General features: G+C 39.1%; 1 protein-coding gene across 1 annotated transcript in view; it reads left to right on the top strand.

Annotated features, from left to right (window-relative positions):
- LOC119805899 (killer cell immunoglobulin-like receptor 3DL1) overlaps positions 1-15,325 on the top strand; it is a gene marked incomplete at its 3' end in the record, with an annotated part of 31,359 nt that extends 16,034 nt beyond the window's left edge. The window contains exons 5-8 of the mRNA XM_042054412.1: positions 2,868-2,990; positions 3,420-3,484; positions 15,138-15,157; positions 15,313-15,325. Coding sequence (XP_041910346.1) covers positions 2,868-2,990; positions 3,420-3,484; positions 15,138-15,157; positions 15,313-15,325 — 221 coding nt within the window. The remainder of the gene's footprint in view (positions 1-2,867; positions 2,991-3,419; positions 3,485-15,137; positions 15,158-15,312) is intronic.
- Between the last annotated feature and the right edge of the window lie 5,717 nt (positions 15,326-21,042).

The following is a 21,042-nucleotide window of genomic DNA, read 5'->3' as shown; positions in this document are numbered from 1 at the left end:
TTACCTCACTTGGCCAAACACCCTGGGACCTCTCTGTACAAGAGAGATATAGAAGGAAGGCATGACATACTCTTACTGGATGAGGTTGGGATCAGTTGAGCAGAGCAGATACGGAGCAGTCCTCCTGATATCTCAGTCATAAAGATCTCCCCAAAGTATGCCTATTGTCTCATAAAAACTTGAAATCCAAGAACAGAGTGGCATTCTTCAAGTGAATCACATAAAGACATCCTGTAACACATTGATATTCAGAACTAAGGAGTGAAGTGGTTGCTGGTCACCAACCTGAAAGGACTTTCCATAAGAGGAAGATAGACACCATCATTGACCACCTCTCTCTCCCTCTTCTGTTCCAAGTTTCTAGTAAACTCACCCAGAATTGTCCTTAATGCACATAACCACACTACACTAGTGAGTAAGTTATTCCTCTTCTTCATTTGAACCATAGACAAAATATCTCCTGTGGTCGTGTGCTGTGCCAGTGGCCTCACAGCTCTGTAATCTTAGCCTCAATATCTTTCTCTGATTCTCAAACTCTGCAAAAACCAGTAGTTATTTAGGGGCAGAATGAGTTCTTTAGGGACTCATCACCTCTAATTCTGCACCTGAGAACCCTGTAAGTGATCAGAAAGGATAATTTCACTTCCTTCCAAACAACAGTGAAGTGCTAATTCTAACTCTGTTTATCCTAGAAAGGGGTGATCAGGCATAAGAGTAAGGAAGCAAGCAGAAGGGAGCATATTACACAAACACAATCTGTGATGGAATAGCCTTGACTTCATATTTTTCCTTTTGGAGAATTATTGTTTGGTTCAGGGATGTTGTAGATTTATAAGTTCCAAAGCAGATTGGCTGAGCACTGGTGTGAATCTCAGGTTAGGACTCTGAACACATGATCTACATTTTGTTCTGTCCTTTTCCTGTTAGTGGTATAAAGTTGATGAGATGGAACACTCATTCACAAGTCACATGAAGTAGAGGTTACATACAAGGAAGCTGCAAGAGATAAATTTGAAGTTTCATGGTATTGCAGTCTGCCAAGTTAAAGGAATGATGTTGATCAGGGATGGAATTGCATCAGCACCGTCCCCCTGCACAATTTATCATGCAAGATGTAGGATGGTCTGCTCAGGATTTTATACTGTGAAGCTATAGGAATATATAGCTAAAGAATAATCATAAAACATTTTGTAGTGCAGATAGTAACAGAGCCCAGGGTGTTTTGAAAAGTTCATCCTTACTGCCATTGATACCATATATAGTACATATTATATTTACTATTAGAATTTTATATGCTAAAACACAGAACACATAGTAATATGACATATGCCATCTAGTATATAATTCTATATGTATTAATTCTTTGATAATTTTAAACAATGTGCTTTGATCATATTCACTCACTTTCTCTACTCCTCCTAGACCTACCTACCAAACTCTGTTATATGTTTTATCCATGAAGTCCCATTTGTGATGCCCATATATTCGTGGATGTGTGACCTACCACTGGAGCATGGCCACCTTACTTGTAGCAACACTCTTGAAACTAATTTTCCCAGCAGTTATTTTTTGCCTATATCTCCTGGACTAAAAATGGGACTTGATGTCCACATCCCCACTGCATGATGGGATTTGGTCTGGCTTGAGCATCTACTGATCTTGTGCATGCTGTCACAACTGCTTTTGAGTACAAACATGCAACTTTCCTATGAGGCATGATTAATCACAACTCAGAGACAGAAATTTGGGTTAAACCTGAAGGTCTGGAAAGAAAAGCAGCCAGCCACTGATTCTTACCTCAACCTAGTCCAAAATGGTGATCTTGCCTCTATGATCTCAGAATGAGACTATGTCTGAGAGCTGTCTTCTCCCGTTTTATAATCCTCTCCAGGGCTGGAAATAAAGGCATGTATCAGTAGGATTAAAGGTATGCACCACCATGTTTCTATGACAAACTAATATGGTTACTGTAATTAAAGGTGTGTGTTACCACTGCCTGGTCTGTAAGGCTGATCAGTGGGGCTGTTTTACTCTCTGATCTTCAGGAAAACTTTATTTATTAATTACAAATGAAATGTTATTGTAGGAAGACCACTTGTTTGTTTCCCAGACATCCGAAATAATCACACAGAAACTGTATTAAATAAAATCACTGCTTGGCCCATTAGCTCTAGATTCTTATTGACTAACTCTTATATCTTAATTGAACCCAGTTCTAGTAATCTATGTATCACCATGAAGCTGTTGCTTACTGGATAAAGTTTCCGGCACCCGTGTCTGGCAAGGTTTACATCCGCCTTATTTCTCCCAGCCTTCATTTAGTCCGCCCCCCAGCTATGCTCTTCCCTATCACAGGCCCAAAACAGCTTCTTTATTAACCAATGGTATTCACAGCATACAAAGGGAATCCCTCTTCAAAATACCACTACAGTCCTCCTGTGTTCACAACACAGTCTTCTTGGTAATTACAATCAAGCTCATTTAGCTAATTTTGGCCCAGCTGTTTTCCACAATGAACACTGAAGATTTGTAGAAGTGGAAGTGATGTAAATGTCCCAGTTAGAGCCAAGCATTCCACAGTGTTTTAGTGTCTGCAGTTTAGCAAGTTGTGGGTATCTGTACTAATCACCTATTGCAAATAGAAACTTCCCTGCTGAGGGCTGAGTGATGTAGTAATACAGTATTCTAAAGAAAAGCCATTAGGAATCAGTTTAATACTGTATGTATTTAGCTGAATAAGAGCAGTTCTTCTTCAAGAATCTTGTCCTAAAAATTAATGGTCTATTACTTATCCTTCTATCATTAAATATTAGGCAATCTATACACTAATCCTAAGATTGACAACTTATTGGATTCATATCTTTCAGCAGATAATCATGGACTCCTGCATATTCTGATTAGAGTGTTATTTTTCATGATGGCTGTCTTCCTCATGTTCATCATTCATTCTCAGTGTTCTGCCAAAAGGAATAAATATCGGGAAGGAGTCAGTGAGTGTCATCTGAGTAGCATGAGAAACTGAGCCTGGAGGAATGCAGGTGTGTGGTCTTCATTTACTTAGCCCAGGACAGGGTCACTGAGGTAGGACTTTACCAATAGAAAAGATAAGCCCTTTTTCTTTCTCTCGGCCCTCAGACTAGGGACTAGATCCTCACTGTATATTCACATTCAAAGCAGGCTAATATTCAGGAGAAGTTTTATGAAAGAGAAAGAAGGAAAGCTGAAAAGAGAACTAGTAGTGTGGCAATGTGATGAGCTGGAGCTTAGAACATAGAGATGCAGAACAGCTGACTCTGCTCTGGGGAAGAAGATCCAACTTGGGTTTTACCATATCTCTCATTAATACATTGGTATTTGATATAAACTTGCAGTAATGCTTTCTTAGATGTTACTAATTACTTCTGCCCATAAAAATGCAGCCATCTATGACAAAGAAGGACATGCAACAGGTAGGCCCTCATGTACCCACCCTCTTCTGTATATGGTGAGTCCTGCATTCCCTCATGCTCTGTAATAACATGTGCATACAACGTCACTTACCATTTACCTCTTTCTAGGAACATGAAAGAAAAGAAATGCTGGAGGTGACATACACAGAATTTGTTCAGGGGACATTGAAACAACAATTGATCATGCCCAATCGCCAGAAGCCTCTGGAATTATCCATAAATATCATGTGTACATGGGAGTTATGAAATGATAAGTTGAGAACAAAGACTGTCTATAGGACATGAGTTCTAAAGGAAGTTCTGAAGAATTCTTCTGTAGAGAACACAGTCTTTTGGCAGCAAAACTAACAAATGCAATGAAATAATTGCTGGAATCATAGGGAAGAAGTCTCTAACTTCAGGACCATCCATCATTATTCCAGCATAGAACTTAATGTGGCTTTTCTTTATTTAAAAGTATTATGGTTCTCACTTTTCCTTTGGACATAAGTCAAAATATCTTCTACAGTCTATGGGTACTTAATCCTTTTTATTTGTGCCAACCTGTAAAACCTAACTAGCTGCAGTTTCTGGACCTACTTGATGATGATCAACCATCATTAACCATTTGAGTATCTCACAATTCCATATCAGCAAGAGGCCCATTCTTTTTATTAGTATATATTACTAATATGTAATAATGTTATCCAACACACTCATTTTCTTATATGTATCTATATTTTGATCATAATCACACCCATTTTCCTATTTTGACTTTTGACTACTCCTGCCGATATCCTTCCAGAAGCCCACACTTAACAATGGGTTTTAGCATATACTGTTCTGTGTATACAAAATGTTCTTTGTCAAAATATTCTTTCATCAGAGGCATCCATGTGCCTTAATCTTTCAATGTAGACTTCTCTATTGAAAAATAGTTTCTAAAACGTGACTGAGGTAAGGCACCATCAGCTTCTCCCATGTTTCTATTACTGTGCTCCTAAAAAATTAACAAGTGTCAATTGAAGCCTTTCAGAAGAGGAATCATTAAGACTCAGGTAATAAACAAAACCTCACAAGTATCAGGAAGATTCTGAAGCATACAAGACTCACATACATTTTCACAAGTGCCTTCCCCCAAAATTGTATGTGTAATTATAATTGCAAAGCATAGAAGACCCTCCATTTGACCAAGGTACCTGCAAGGAAGTGAAGGAGGCCCACATAAATAGTTTTCCTGCAGCATCATCCATTTGGGCGCAAGATTATGGAGGTACGGCCAACTTTAAGTCACCCATGCTCCTTTAATTATCTCCTCATTCATTAGGATTGTTAGTGTTATATTGATGGCTACCTTTATGTTTAAAAGTTTTAAATTTTTGTACTAAGGAGAACTATAAAGAAAAATGGTACTTGAAATGTGAAAGCTTGCTAGTGGTTCATTTTTTTAATTGACTGGTCATGTATAATTTTAGGAAAGCTGCTCTTTCTGTTTCTATAAATAAAAGCTTTCTTTGTACCAGATGGCCTTATGCTTTCATGTGGACAGAATGTAACTTTAGGTGCTTGCCTTTAAAATCATCTGACTGTGGTGTCTGGGGCTGCATTTTGGAATCCCTTGTCCTAGATATATACCTGTGTCAGGATATGAATAAAAGTCTCTGCTTTATTAAAATGTGTTAGAGGCCAGACTGTTGAATCTCTGACAAACACTCACACCCATATCATCATGATCCTGCAAACAATCCTAGTAAATGCATTAGTTCACCAAAATAGTCCTAGGTGGATCATTTATTGGATCTGTCATGGGTGCCCTAACTGGGATCAACAGATGTTTGCTCACATCTCAACAGAGTCATACAGGGTGTGTACACAGTAACAATCTTAAATATGATTTCTATAGCTATTATAAAAGCCCATGACCTAAAGCTAATTGGGACAAAGAATCTGTTTGGATTACATTTCTTACACAACTCCAGATCACAATCCATTCTGTGATACCAAAGTACCTGGAGGCAACAACTGAAGCAGATACAATAAAGTTTATCATATACTGGATCATTCCTCATGCCTTGTTCAGCATACTTTCTTGTACAATTTTGGGTGACCTGCCAAATAGTGTCACCATCACAGTAGTCTAAACCTTTTCACATCAACCATGAATCAAGGAAATGCCCAGCAAACTTACCTATAGACTTATCATGTGGATGCATTTTCTTGATTCAGGGTCCTATTTCCCAAGTGACTATAGCTTGTGTCATATTGACAAAAAACAGCCAAGACATTGCCCCATATGTTCCCTTTTGGATTTTAATACCAGTACTGTGAGGTATATTTTTGTGTTTCTGTCTGTCTGTCTGTTGGAACAGACTGGAACTTTCTAAGTACCCTCAAACTTTGGGTTTTCCTGCTTCAACTTCCCCAAAGTTAAGGTTACAGGGACTGTGAGAATCCTGAAGAAGAAATATTATTTGAAATCTCTTTACTCAAAATTGCCTTCAAAGAACAGAGAAGAGTGGTGCTTTATTGCCGTGACTTGAAAGTTTTATGCAATATAAAAAAATTAATGCTAGAAAATAGATGTAAATGAAAATAATGTTTAGCAAAGGAAGCCAGATTCTAAATGGTAAATACTGCACAATTTTAGATATAAAAACTAGGTTTAAAATTATATTTTAACTTTTTCATATTTATTAACTTTTTAGGTTAACATACAAAGTATTGGGTTTCGTTATTACAAATCTGTAATAATGTTTATCTGCATGTTTGTGTGTGAGAGAGAGAAAGAGAGAAAGAAAGAGAGAGAGAGAGAGAAAGAAAGAGAAAGAGAGAAAGAAAGAGAAAAAGAGAGAGAGAGAGAAAAAAAAGAGAGAAAGAGACAGAGAAAGAGAGAGAGAGAAACCTAGAAAGAAGGACAGGAGAAGGAATTAAAAGGTATCCTTAATGTGAGATTTTTTATTTGAAGAAAATTTCCTTTTTTAGTTTATTTTTAATAATTAATATTTTGCAGCCCAATCATGGTTTTCCCTCCCAGCCCATCCACTCAACTTCATACCCCCCATTCATCTCCTCCTCCATTTTCTTCATAAAAGGGCAGGCCTCCAATGGATATCAGCCAGCCAGAGTATATCAAGTTGCAGTAAGACCTGGAACCTTCTCTCCTATTGAATCTGCACAAGGCAACCCAGTAAGAGCAAAGTGTCTAAAAAGTGTGTAACACTGTCAGAGACACACTAGAAGACTCAGCTGAACATCTGTAACACTTGTGGGGACTCTAAATCAGTCCCATACAAGCTCTCTGTTTGGTGGTTCAGTCTCTATGACCCCCTGTGAACTCAGGATAGTTAATTCTGTGGTTTTCTTGTGTTGTACTTGACCACCCTGGCTCTCACAATCCTTAACCCTTCTTTTCCAATGCATTCACGGAGTCTGCCAAAGGTTTGGATGTAGTTCTCTGCATGTTTCCATCTGTTCCTTAACCAAGCCTCTCTGATAAGAGCTGGGCTAGTCAAAAATCTTTGAACACAAAAGAATATCATAAAGAATCATTTCATTGACAATTTTTGCCAGTCATATTTAGTTCTATCATAAATCTCTGGGCTGTCCAGCCTCTGGGTTCATGCCTTCCAGACAGTATTAGGGGAAAACTACCTCTCATATTACAGGTCTCAATTTGAATCAGTCATTGGCTGGCCACTCCCACAATTTCTGTGCCACCTTTCCTCCACCATATCTTGTAGGCAAAGCAAATTGTAGGTCAAAGTTATGCAACTGGTTGGGGTCCCATTCGCTCCACTGGTCTTGTCTAGTAACAGGACGTGGCTGGTTGAGGCTCTGAATCCTCCATCACTAGGATTCTTAGCTAAGATCACAATCATAGATTTTTAGGAATTATTATTACACCAGGTTTCAAGTTCATCCCAGAGATGCTCCTGATTCCAGTTGTTGTTCCCAGTACTCTCTTCCACCTAATCTCTCTACTGTTCCCATGCCCACCCTCATCAAGACCCCTCCCTCACATTTACCACTGATATCTATTCCCCCTTCACAATGAGATTTATGCCATCCCAAGTCACTTTGTTACTTAGGTTCTTTGGGTCTTTAGAATACAGCACGGTTATCCTTTACTTTAGGGCTAATATCAATTTATAAGTGAGTATACACCATGTTTTTCTTCCTGGGGCTGGGTTACATGACTGAGGATGGATGAACTTTTCAAGTTCCATTCATTTACCAGAGAATTTTATGATTCATAAATGCATATAATTTATTTTGATCATATTCAAAACTGACTTAGCTCCCTAACTCCTCCCACAAACTGGCAACTTACCAAATCAACATCAGCCCCTTGAAGATCTCCAGAAACAGCACAAAAGGGGAAGCAGTGAAAAGAATGAAAGAGCCAGAGAATGGGGAGGTGTGTTGAGAGAGGCTGTTCACTGTACATGACATGCCTGTTGCACACGTGAACATACAGCAACTGTCATTACCTGGTGGATCTATCTCCCTTCATAAGCTCTCCACACACTGGTATCTATGTGAATAAATTGAAAGAGCTGTTGTTCTGAGTATTTTGTTCCTCTTACTTTGAATCTTAGTAAACACCTGATATTTGTGCAATGACTTGGTCTATAATACAGATTAAAATCTGTTTTAATTTCACACACTTATGGTCATGAATCCTGTGAGGGGCCAGAGTTTCATGAACCCTTAATTTCTATTTAAAGAAAACTTTCTACCCTCCCCTGAGGTCTTGGACCTTTAGACTTGTAGCCAGCTGTGGAAATTCCTGCAAATGCTATGGGTAGCAGAGAAATCAACCTCAAGAGGCAATGAGGAAACACAGTTCATCATGACTTAGTTAGCCTGGTTGTTACAGACTTCTTGACTCTGATCCTAAGCAGTTTATCTAAGCAGTTTATTTTATGCACAATGAAAAATAGTATGCTTTGAGAGAAACAAGTTTCCTGGTGTAATACATTCCCTAGGGCAAAAGGAAGTATAATGACATCAAAACTCCATGCAAAGTACATGTCATTTCTTCTGAGAAGAAGGGCTCTAGAAGTAGGCTACCCTTATTAGTTTAAAGTTCATTAATATTTTAGATTACCTTACAAACTATAGAGTCTTTACAGCATATTTATATATATGTGTCATTCTCTCTCTCCTTCCCTCTCTCTCTCTCTCTGTCTCTGTCTCTGTCTCTCTCTCTCTCTCTCTCTCTCTCTCTCTGTGTGTGTGTGTGTGTATGTGTGTGTGTGTGTGAAGGAGAGAGAGAGAGAGAAAATTAAAGCCTCATTTTTTTGTGGTGCTCCCTGAAACTTGCAGATGGGTGTGATATAGAGAGGAAAGAAGCATAAGTGGAGAGGAAAATAAAGAATGGTGGGTAACAGAATTCCTGTAATGGTAAAGCAGAAAGGAGAATCAACTAGGAGAAGAATGGAAACCATCAGGGAGAGGGGAGGCTGTGATCTAAATCTTACATGAACAAACCCTTCACCTCAAATCATCTAAAACAATTTATAGAGACAAACACCAACTTTGGAACATCTATATCAGCGCTTTCAAGGATGAGGGAACATCAGAATGGTGGCCAGTAGGAAGAACATAAGAGTTAAAGGATGGGAAGGAATAATGTGAGAGGCTGGTCTCTGATGACAAGGCTATGAAAAATGAGCAAACAGCACCTGTGATTACCTAGTGGATCAAAAACCATGAATATGTGTAGTGTGAATCGGCGGGGCTGCGTCCCGCCACCCGGCCGCCGGCTAGCTTTACACCCGAAATAATTACATGGAAACTGTATTCTTTTAAACACTGCCTGGCCCATAGTTTCAGCCTCTTATTGGCTAATTATCATATCTTTCTTTAACCCATATTTAGTAATCTGGGTAGCACCACGAGGTGTGGCTTACCAGGAGAGATCTTAACCTGCGTCCATCTCGGAGAGGCGCAGCATGGAGACTCCCTATGGAGACTGCCTGAAGCGTCTCCCCAACTCTACTTCCTTGTTCCCACAATTCTGTTCTGTCTACTCCACCTACCTAATTTTCTGTCTCTTAAAGGGCCAAGGCAGTTTTCTTTATTAATTAACCAATGAAAGAAACATAGACAGATAACTCTCCTCCATCAAATATGCAACTGTATTCATGGTGTGCTGATGACTAAAAGTTTTTCAGGTATATTCTCAAGAGTAGTTAGTATAGCGAGATAAGTGGTGAGACCTGTTTCTAAAAAAATTTAGTCAATTGTAAATAGAAGTGTTATCTTGGTATTTCTGCTAGTGTGGTTATTAATTTAAAACGTTCACTTGCTACAATCTATACTCACTGCAAGATAGAGTCTGAGAGTTTCTCTAAATGACAGAGTTGGCCTATGGGCATGTCAGGGCAAAAGTTTCTTGTTTTGATTAAATGTTGTGAGAAGACCTGGTATCTATTTAGGGAGTGACACCATTTCCTAATCAAGAAAGTTCCTCAAACTAAAATGAAGAAAACAAGCTAAGAATAAGCATGTGTTCTTTGAGTTCTGATTATTAACTATGGATAAATGTGATCAGTTGCCAGGTTGTCGTGGTGGTGCATGCCTTTAATCCTAGCACTCAGGAGGCAGAGGCAGACGAATCCCTGTGAGTTCGAGGCCAACCTGGTCTACAAGAGCTAGTGCCAGGACAGGTTCCAAAGCTACAGAGAAACCCTGTCTCAGAAAAGAAAATGTAACCAGTTATCTGCCTTGAGTGACTGTCTCTTATACTTACCCACAATGATGGAACTTAACTGAAATTGACCTTTTAGAGCTTAAAATAAACAGGAAAATAGTTAAATAGAAGTGGCATGATGCACACATGTGGACCCAGGGTTGGGCAAGATTGAGAAGAATGAACTCATATTTGAGGCCAGTCTGTTCTTCAGGAGTGAATTCTGGTATACACTGGACTGTATAATCAACCCTGCAAGGAAAAAATAAAAGGAAATTTAAAGTGAAAAGAGATGCAGAAATTTGATCACCACTATAAATTCCTTGAGGGAACTACCCCTAAAAGTCAGAAATATAAAGAGAAGAATTTACTCTTTATAAGAGACTACTCAAGAGTAACTGAGAACTAAGTATTACAAGAAGAAAGTATTCTTTCTGCTTTTGAAGTAACAAATATAGAAATAAGTGGCCAGGAACTCAAACCTCACACATCCTGTTGGTCAATCTACTCTATAGCAAATATCTGATGTTGTGAACTCACATGGACATAAAGCTAACTGAAACTATATTTGCATAACAGCCACACAGGATATGAACATCCTTTTCTCAGAGATTACAAAAATGTAAGTGGGTTACCAAGGAAGATGGGGTCCCCACAAAAATTCGACCCACACTTTACAGAAAGACTAGTTGAATTTAGGACAGCTGATGATAGTCTAATATCCTTAGCATTATGCTGAGGTACCAGTAATTCAGTTTCAAGGTTTTGAGCTTGGCTGTCTCTCTATATAAATGTCTGGGTTTCATGGTGACTGTCATCTGACATAGGTTCTATGGTGATATTCAAGATAGTCATCAGTCTGACTATGGGACAAGGCCAGTACAGGCACCCTCTCCTCTACTTCCCAGGGTCCTAGCTGGAGACATCCCTGTGGACATCTGGGACCCTCTCTAGAGTCAAGCCTCTTGCCAACCCCACAATGCCTCCCTTAATTAAGATATCTTTTTACCTGCACCCATATCTGTCCTTCCTTCTCAGCCATCCCCGTCCCCCAAGATTTCCTCAAACCTCTCCTTGTCCCTATTTTCTTCCCCTCTCCCCTTAACCCCACCCCACCAACATCCCCATTCCCCCACCTTTTGCCTGATGATCTTGTTTGCTTTCAATTCCCAGGTGGATCTATACATGTTTTTCTTTGGGTTCACCTTATTACTTCGGTTCTCTAAGATCACTAGGCTCAATGTCCTTTGTTTATGGCTAGAATCCACTAATGAGTGAGTACATACCATATTCATCATTTTGGGTCTGGTTTATCTCACTCAGGATAGTGTATTCTATTTCCATTCATTTGCATGCAAAATTCAAGATGTCATTGTTTTTTGACTGCTGAGTAGTACTCTAATGTGTAGTTGTGCCACACTTTCTTTATCCATTCTTCTATTGAGAGACACGTAGGTTGTTTCCAGGTTCTGGCTATTACAAATAATGTTTCTCTGAACAGAGTTGAACAAATGCTTTTGTAATATGATTGGGCATCTCTTGGGTATATTCCCAAGAGTGCAATTGCTGGGTCCTGAGGTATGTTGATTCCCAATTTTCTGAGAAACCACCATGGTGATTTCCAAAGTGGTTGCAAAAGTTTGCATTCACACCAGCAATGGATGAGTGTACCCCTTACTCCACATCCTCTCCAGCATAGGCTACCATTGGTGTTTTTTATTTTAGCCATTCTGACAGGTGTAAGATGATATCTAAAAGTTGTTTTGATATGCATTTCCCTGATAGATAAAAAAGTTGAACATGTCCTTAAGTATCTTATGGCCATTTGAACTTCTGTTGAGAATTCTTTGTTCAGTTCAGTACCCCATTTTTTAATTGGGTTGTTTAGAATTTTAATGTCTAGTTTCTTGAGTTCTTTATATATTTTGGAGATCAGACCTTTGTCTGATGTGGGGTTGCTGAAGATGTTCTCCCATTCAGTGATTTGCTTTTTTGTCTTAATGACTATGTCCTTTGCATTACAGAAGCTTCTCAGTTTTAGGAGGTCCCATTAATTCATTGTTGCTCTTATTGTTTGTGCTACTAAGGTTATAAGTACGAAGTGGTCTTCTGTGCCCATGTATTGCAGGCTATTTCCCACTTTCTCTTCTATTAGGTTCAGTGTGGTTGGATTTATATTGAGGTCTTTAATCCATTTGGACTTGAGTTTTATGCATGGTGACAGATATGGATCTATTCTCATTCTTCTACAGGTTGACATCCAGTTAGGCCAGCACCATTTGTTAAAGATGCTTTCTTTCTTCCATTGTATAATTTTAGCTTCTTAGTCAAAAATCGGGTGTTCATAGGTTTGTGGATTAATATCTGGGTCTTCAATTCTATACCATTGCTCAACATCTCTTTTTTTATGCCAATACCAAGCTGTTTTCATTACTATGGCTCTGCCAGTCAGAAGAGATGGTGAAGGACACTTTTTACTCATAACAGGAACAATTCATCAAGATGAAGTCTCTATCCTGAATATCTATGCCCCTAATATAAAAGCACCCACATATGTAAAAAAAAATTTACTAGAACTCAAATCACACATCAAACCCCACACACTAACAGTAGGAGATTTCAACACTCCTCTCTCACCAATGGACAGGTCAACAAGACAAAAACTTAACAGAGAAATAAAAGAACTAACAAATGTAATTAATCAAATGGACTTAACAGACATCTATAGAACATTCCACCCAAACAGGAAAGATTATAACTTCTTCTCATGGAACCTTCTCGAAAATTTATCACATACTCAGTAACAAAGCAAGCATCCACAGATACAAAAAAAATGGAATAATCACCTGTGTCTTATTGGATCATCATGGAGTAAAGCTAGAATTTAACAACAATTACACCCCCAGAAAGCCTACAATCTCATAGAAACTGAACAGTCAACTACTGAACCACCCCTGGGTCAAGGAATAAATAAAGAAAAAAATTAAGTCCTTCCTCGAATTCAACGAAAATGAAGACACAACATACCCAAACCTATGGGATACTATGAAAGCAGTGCTAAGTGGAAAGTTCATAGCACTAAGTGCCCACATAAAGAAAACAGAGAAAGCTCACATTAGATACTTAAAGGCACACTTGAAAGCTCTAGAAAAAAAGAGCAGAATCACCCAGAATAGGTAGAAGACTGGAAATAATCAAACTGAGGGCTGAAATCAACAAAATAGAAACACAGAAAAGTATTCAAAGAATCAATGAAACAAAGAGCTGGTTCTTTAAGAAAATCAACAAGATGACAAATCCCTATCCAAACTAATCAAAAGGCAGAGAGAGAACACACAAATTAACAAGAACAGAAATGAAAAGGGGGACATTCTTATGATCGTGTACAAAACTCAATTCCAAATGGGTCGAAGGCCTCAACATAAGAACAGATACAATGAACCAGACAGAAAAGGAACTGGGGAACACATTCAGACACACTGGTATAGGAAATAACTTTATGAATGGAAAACCGATAATACATGCCCTTAGAACAACAATTAATAAGCAGGAACCCATGAGACTGAGAACCTTCAGCAAGACAAAGAATGCCATGATTCATACAAGGCAGCATCCTAGTGAATGGGAAATGATATTTACTATTTCCACATCTAATAAGGACTAATATCCAATAGAACTCCATAGCAAGAAAATAAATAACCCCATTTAAAGATGAGGCACAGATATAAATGGAGAATTCTCAAAAGAAATATCTCAAATAGCTGAAAATCACTTAAAGAACTGTCCAAATTAAATTACTTTAAGAAAAAAATTAAGGCCTTCCTCGAATTCAACGAAAATGAAGACACAACATACCCAAACCTATGGGATACTATGAAAGCAGTGCTAAGTGGAAAGTTCATAGCACTAAGTGCCCACATAAAGAAAACAGAGAAAGCTCACATTAGATACTTAAAGGCACACCTGAAAGCTCTAGAAAAAAAGAGCTTTAAATTACCCATGTCTGCCCTTGTGTCTGAGGTGGCCCTGAAATACCAGGTATCCCTGTTTCAGTGCTGAGGAGTTTCATCCAGGTGGGTGAGTGTGTGCTATCCTGGGGCAGATTGTCCTGGAAGAGAGCACAGCTCCCCATACCAGCTCCTGCTGCAGGATTTCTCTGTTCCACTTGACCAGGCCCTGCCCTGTCCTGCCCCCACATCTGCCCTTGCATCTGAGGTGGACTTGGAATACCATGTATCCATGTTTCAGTGCTGAGGAATTTCATCCAATTGGGTGAGTGTGTGCTATTCCCGGACAGACTGTCCTGGAAGAGAGAACAGCCCCCCACCCCAGCTCCTGCTGCAGGATCCCTCTGTTCCACTTTACCCTGCCCTGCCCTGCCCCCACATATGCCCTTGTGTCTGAGGTGGCCCTGGAACACAAGGTATCCCTGTTTCAGTGCTGAAGGGTTTCATCCAGAGGAACAGGAACAGTTACTGCTCCTGAATGAGGAGATCCACCCAGAGAGTCAGTCACAGCAGACTGGACCAAGACACCAAGACTCTCCTGGCTCCATTTGAAGGAAGAGATGGGCAGGTGCCAATGCAAGAATTCCTCCAACAACATGAAAGGCAACATAGCATCACCAGAAACAGGATCACGAAACAAGAAGAATTGAACACCCTACTCCAGAAGAAATCAACTTCAAATGGAACATTATGAAAATATTAGAGGACCTGAAACAGGAGGTGAAAAACTGCCATAAAGAAATAGACTTGACAAACAAAAAGGTTGAGGAAATTAATAAATCTCTCAAAGATACCCAAGAAAAACAAGAAAAAGCAATCAAACAGGTTAGGGAAGCAGTTCAAGACTTGAAAAATGAAATGGAGGTAATGATGAAAACACAAACCAAAGGAAAGCTGGATATGGAAAAGCTGGATAAATGAACAGAAACTGCAGAGGCAAGTGTTACCAACAGAATACAAGAGATAGAAGAAAGAATCTCAGACACTGAAGATACTACAGAGGAAATAAACTCACTGATTAAAGAACAAAACAAATCCAACAAATTCTTACCACAAAAAATCCAGGAACTCTGGGATACTGTGAAAAGACCAAGCCTAAGAATAATAGGAGTAGAAGAAGGAGAAGAGTTACAACTCAAAGGCCCAGAAAATATATTCAACAAAATTATAGAAGAAAACTTTCCCAACCTAAAGAAGGATATTCCTATGAAGGTACAAGAAGCATACAGAACACCAAATAGACTGGATCAAAAAAAAGCATGCCCTCGCCATATAATAATCAAAATAAAAAAACATACAGAAAAAAGAACAAATATTAAGAGCTGCAAAGGGGAAAGGTCAAGTAACATATAAAGGGAAACCTATCAGAATTACACCTGACTTCTCAATGTAAACCATGAAAGCCATAAGGTCTTGGATAGATGTACTGCAGACACTAAGAGACCATGGATGGAAGCCCAGACTACTATATCCAGCAAAGCTTGAATACACCATCAATGGTGAAAACAAGATATTCCAGGACAAAAACAGATTTAAACAATACATTGCCACAAACCCAGCCATACAGAAAATACTAGAAGGAAAATCACAAACCAAGGAAACCAACAACACCCATAATAACACAAACATCTGACAACCCTCTACCAGCAAAACTCTAAAAAGGGAAACATACAAACTCTACCACTGGAGTTAACAACCACTGATCTTTAATATCACTTAATATCAATGGGCTCAATTCACCAATAAAAAGGTACAGGCTAAGAGAATGGATATGAAATCAAGACCCAACATTCTGCTGTTTACAAGAAACACACCTAAAACTTAAAGACAGACACTACCTCAGAGTAAAGGGTTAGTAAAAATTTTCCAATCAAATGGACCAAAGAAACAAGCGGGTGTGGCGATACTAATATCTAACAAAATTGATTTCAAACTAAAATCAATCAGAAGAGATGGCAATGGACACTTTATACTCATAACAGGAACAATTCATCAGGAGGAAGTCTCTATCCTGAATATCTATGCCCCTAATATAAAAGGACCCACTTATGTAAAAGAAACATTACTAGAACTCAAAGCATACATCAAACCCCACACTCTAATAGTAGGAGATTTTAATACTCCACTCTCACCAATAGATAGGTCAACCAGACAGAAACTCAGCAGAGAAATAAGAGAACTATCAGATGTAATGAACCAAATGAACCTAACAGACATCTATAGAACATTCCACACAAACAGAAAAGAATATACCTTCTTCTCAGCATCGCATGGAACCTTCTCAAAAATTGATCACATAATTGGAAACAAAGCAAGCATCCATAGATACAAAGAAATTGTAGTAACCATCTGTGTACTATCGAACCACCATGGAATAAAGCTAGAATTCAACAACAATGCTACCTCCAGAAAGCCCAAAAACTCATGGAAATTGAACTGTCAACTACTGAACCACCCCTGGGTTAAGGAAGAAATAAAGAAATTATACTTTTCCTTGAATTCAATGAAACAAAGACACATCATACCCAAACCTATGGGACACTATGAAAGCAGTGCTGAGGAAAGTTCATAGCACTAAGTGCCCACATTAAAAAAATGGAGAAAGCTCACATTAGAGACGTAACAGCACAGCTGAAAGCTCTAGAAAAAAAAGAAGCAGATTCACCCAGGAGGAATAGAAAACTGGAAATAATCAAACTGAAGCTGAAATCAACAAAATAGAAACACAGAAAACAATCCAAAGAATCAATGAAACAAAAAACTGGTTCTTGGAGAAAATCAACAAGATTGACAAACCCCTCGCCAAACTAATCAAACGGCAGAGAGAAAACATGCAAATTAACAAGATCAGAAATGAAAAGGGGGACATAACCACAGACAGAGAGGAAATTCAGAGAATCATTAGATCTTACTACAAAAGCCTATATGCCACAAAATTGGAAAATGTAAAAGAAATGGACACTTTTTAGATAAGTACAATATACCAAAATTAAATCAAGATCAGGTGAACAGTTTAAATAGACCTGTAGGCCACGAGGAATTAGAAGCTGTCATCAGAAACCTCCCTACCAAAAAAAGCCCTGGACCAGACGGTTTCAATGCAGAATTCTACCAGAATTTCCAAAGGGAGCTAATACCTATATTCCTTAATGAATTTCACAAAATAGAAACCAATGAGTCATTGCCAAACTCCTTTTATGGAGCTACAGTCACCTTGATACCAAAACCACACAAAGAGAGAAACAGACCAATCTCACTCATGAACATCGAAGCAACAATTCTCAATAAAATACTGGCAAGCTGAATCCAAGAACACATCCAAAAAATCATACATTATGATCAAGTAGGCTTCATACCAGAGAGGGAGGGCTGGTTCAACATAAGACAATCTATCAATGTAATCCATCACATAAATAAACGGAAGGAAAAAAACATATGATTATTTCATTAGATGCTGAGAAAGCATTTGACAGCCAGACGATGGTGGTGCATGCCTTTAATCCCAGCACTCGGGAGGCAGAGGCAGGTGGATCTCTGAGTTTGAGGCCAGCCTGGTCTACAAGAGCTAGTTCCAGGACAGGCTCTAGAAACTACAGTCTCGAAAAACCAAAAAAAAAAAAAAAAAAAAAAAAAAAAAAAAAAAAAAAAAAAAAAGCATTTGACAAAATTAAACACCCCTTTATGATAAAGGTCTTGGAGAGATTAGGGATACAAGATTCATTCCTAAATATAATAAAAGCAATATACAGCAAGCCAACAGCTAACATTAAATTAAATGGAGAGAAACTCAAAGCCATCCCACTAAAATCAGGAACAAGACAAAGCTGTCCACTCTCTCCATACCTCATCAATATAGTATTTGAAGTTCTAACAATAGCAATAAGACAGCATAAGGAGATCAAGGGGATTCGAATTGGAAAGGAAGAAGTCAAACTTTTATTTGCAGATGACATGATAGTATACGTACGCGACCCCAAAAACTCTACCAAAGAACTCCTACATCTGATAAACACCTTTAGCAATGTCTCAGGATACAAGATCAACTCCAAAAATTCAGTTGCCCTCCTATACACAAAGGATAAAAGAGCAGAGAGAGAAATCAGAGAAACATCACCTTTCACAATAGCCAGAAATAGTATAAAGTATCTTGGGGTAACCGTAACCAAGGAAGTGAAAGATCTATTTGACAAGAACTTTAAGCCATTGAAGAAAGAAATTGAAGAGGATACCAGAAAATGGAAGTATCTCCCTTGCTCTTGGATTGGCAGGATCAATATAGTGAAAATGGCAATTCTACCAAAAGCAATCTATAGATTCAATGCAATCCCCATCAAAATCTCAACAAAATTCTTCACAGACCTTGAGAGAACAGTAAATAAGTTTATATGGAAAATCAAAAAACCTAGGATAGCCAAAATAATTCTGTACAATAAAATGCCAGAGGCATTGCTATCCCTGACTTCAAACTCTATTACAGAGCCACAATAATGAAACCAGCTTGGTATTGGCACAAAAACAGGGATGTTGACCAATGGAATCAAATCAAAGACACAGATATTAACCCACAAACCTATGAACACCTGATTTTCGACAAAGGAGCTAAAAGTATACAATGGAAGAAAGAAAGCATCTTTAACAAATGGTGCTGGCATAACTGGATATCAACCTGTAGAAGAATGAAAGTAGATCCATTTCTATCACCATGCACAAAACTCAAGTCCAAATGGATTAGAGACCTCAATATTAATCTAAATACACTGAACCTGATAGAAGAGAAAGTGGGAAGTAGTCTACAACACATGGGCACAGGAGACAACTTCCTACGTAGAACCCCAGTAGCACAGACAATAAGAGCAACACTGAATAAATGGGACCTCCTGAAACTGAGAAGCTTCTGTAAAGAAAAGGATACTGTCATTAGGACAAATAGGCAACCTACTAACTGGGAGAAGATCTTCAGCAACCCCACATCAGACAAAGGTCTGATCTCCAAAATATATAAAGAACTAAAGAAACTAGACTTTAAAATGCTAATTAACCCAATTAAAAAATGGGACATTGAACTGAACAGAGAATTCTCAACAGAAGTTCGAATGGCCAAAAGACACTTAAGGTCATGATCAACCTCCTTAGCGATTAGGGAAATGCAAATCAAAACAACTCTAAGATGCCATCTTACGCCTGTCAGAATGGCTAAAATCAAAAACGCCAATGATACCCTATGCTGGAGATGATGTGGAGTAAGGGGTACACTCATCCATTATTGGTGGGAATGCACACTTGTGCAACCACTTTGTAAAGCAGTGTGGTGGTTTCTCAGGAAATTCGGGATCAACCTACCCCAGGACCCAGCAATTCCACTATTGGGAATCTACCCAAGAGATGCCCAATCATACTACAAAAGCATTTGTTCAACTATGTTCATAGCAGCACTATTTGTAATAGCCAGATCCTGGAAACAACCTAGATGCTCTTCAGTGGAAGAATGGATGAAGAAACTGTGGAATATATACATGCTAGAATACTACTCAGCGGTAAAAAACAATGACATCTTGAATTTTGCATGCAGATGGATGGAAATAGAAAACACTATTCTGAGTGAGGTAACCCAGACCCAAAAAGATGAACATGGGATGTACTCACTCATAATCGGTTTCTAGCCATAATTAAAGGACATCGAGCCTATAATTTGGGATCCTTGAGAAGATAATAAGAAGGTGAACCCCCCAAAAAAAGATATAGTAATCCTCCTGGATATTGGAAGTAGACACGATCGCCAGGCAAAAATTGGGAACTTGAGGGTGGGACGAGACGCCGCCAAGGGAAGATGCGGAGAGAAAAGCGTGAAGGGGAGAATGGGGGAAGCTCGGAGGAATGGGATGCTTGGGATACAGGAAGGGTGGATATGGGAGCAGGGAAGCATATATCTTAATTTAGGGAGCCATCTGAGGGTTGTCAAGAGACTTGACCCTAGAGGGGTTCCTAGGTTCCTAGGGAGACGCCCCCAGTTAGTTCCTTGGGCAACTGAGGAGAGGGAGCCTGAAAAGGCCAGTTTCCTATAGCCATACTGATGAATTTCTTGCGTATCACCATAGAACCTCCACCTGGCGAGAGATGAAGAAAATGACTGAGCCCCACATTGGAGCACCGGACTGAGCTCCCAAGGTCCTGATGAGGAGCAGAAAGAGAGAGAACATGAGAAAGAAAGTCTGGACTGTGAGGGAACCTCCACCTAGCGATAGATGAAGAAAATGACTGAGCCCCACATTGGAGCACTGGACTGAGCTCCCAAGGTCCTGATGAGGAGCAGAAGGAGAGAGAACATGAGAAAGAAAGTCAGGACCGTGAGGAGTGCGTTCACCTATGGAGACGGTGGGACAGAACTAATGGGAGATCACCAACTCCAGTTGGAATGGGACTGATGGAACATGCGACCAAACCAGACTCTCTGAATGTGGCCGACAGTGGGGGCTGACTGAGAAGCAAAGGACAATGGCTCTGGGCTCTGATTGTTCTGCATGGACGGGCTCTGTGGAAGCCTTCTCAGCTTGGTCGATCACCTTCCTGGACCTGGGGGGAGTTGGAAAGACCTTGGTCTTAACATAGAGTAGGGAACCCTGATGGCTCCTTGGCCTGGAGAGGGAGGGAGGGGGGGTATGGGTGGAGGGGAGGGGAGGGAAGGAAGAGGAGGAGGAGAGGAGATGGAGATTTTTAAATATAAAAAAATAAACCATGAAAAAAAATATTAATGCTACATCTTAAAAGAACTTTCAGTTAAAGCAAAAATATACTTCTTTATTTCTTTGAATTTTAAAATGAAGTGGAATTTTATTATTCTATAAACTAGACAATGAAGTAAAATATTGAATAATTATAATCCAATATGGGATTATTACTAGCATCATCATTT

This window comes from Arvicola amphibius, unplaced genomic scaffold, assembly GCF_903992535.2.
Source record: "Arvicola amphibius unplaced genomic scaffold, mArvAmp1.2, whole genome shotgun sequence".
In the NCBI taxonomy this organism is placed as follows: Eukaryota; Metazoa; Chordata; class Mammalia; order Rodentia; family Cricetidae; genus Arvicola; species Arvicola amphibius.
The sequence above is the reverse complement of the archived record's forward strand: the minus strand, read 5'-3'. Positions and strand labels throughout refer to the sequence as shown.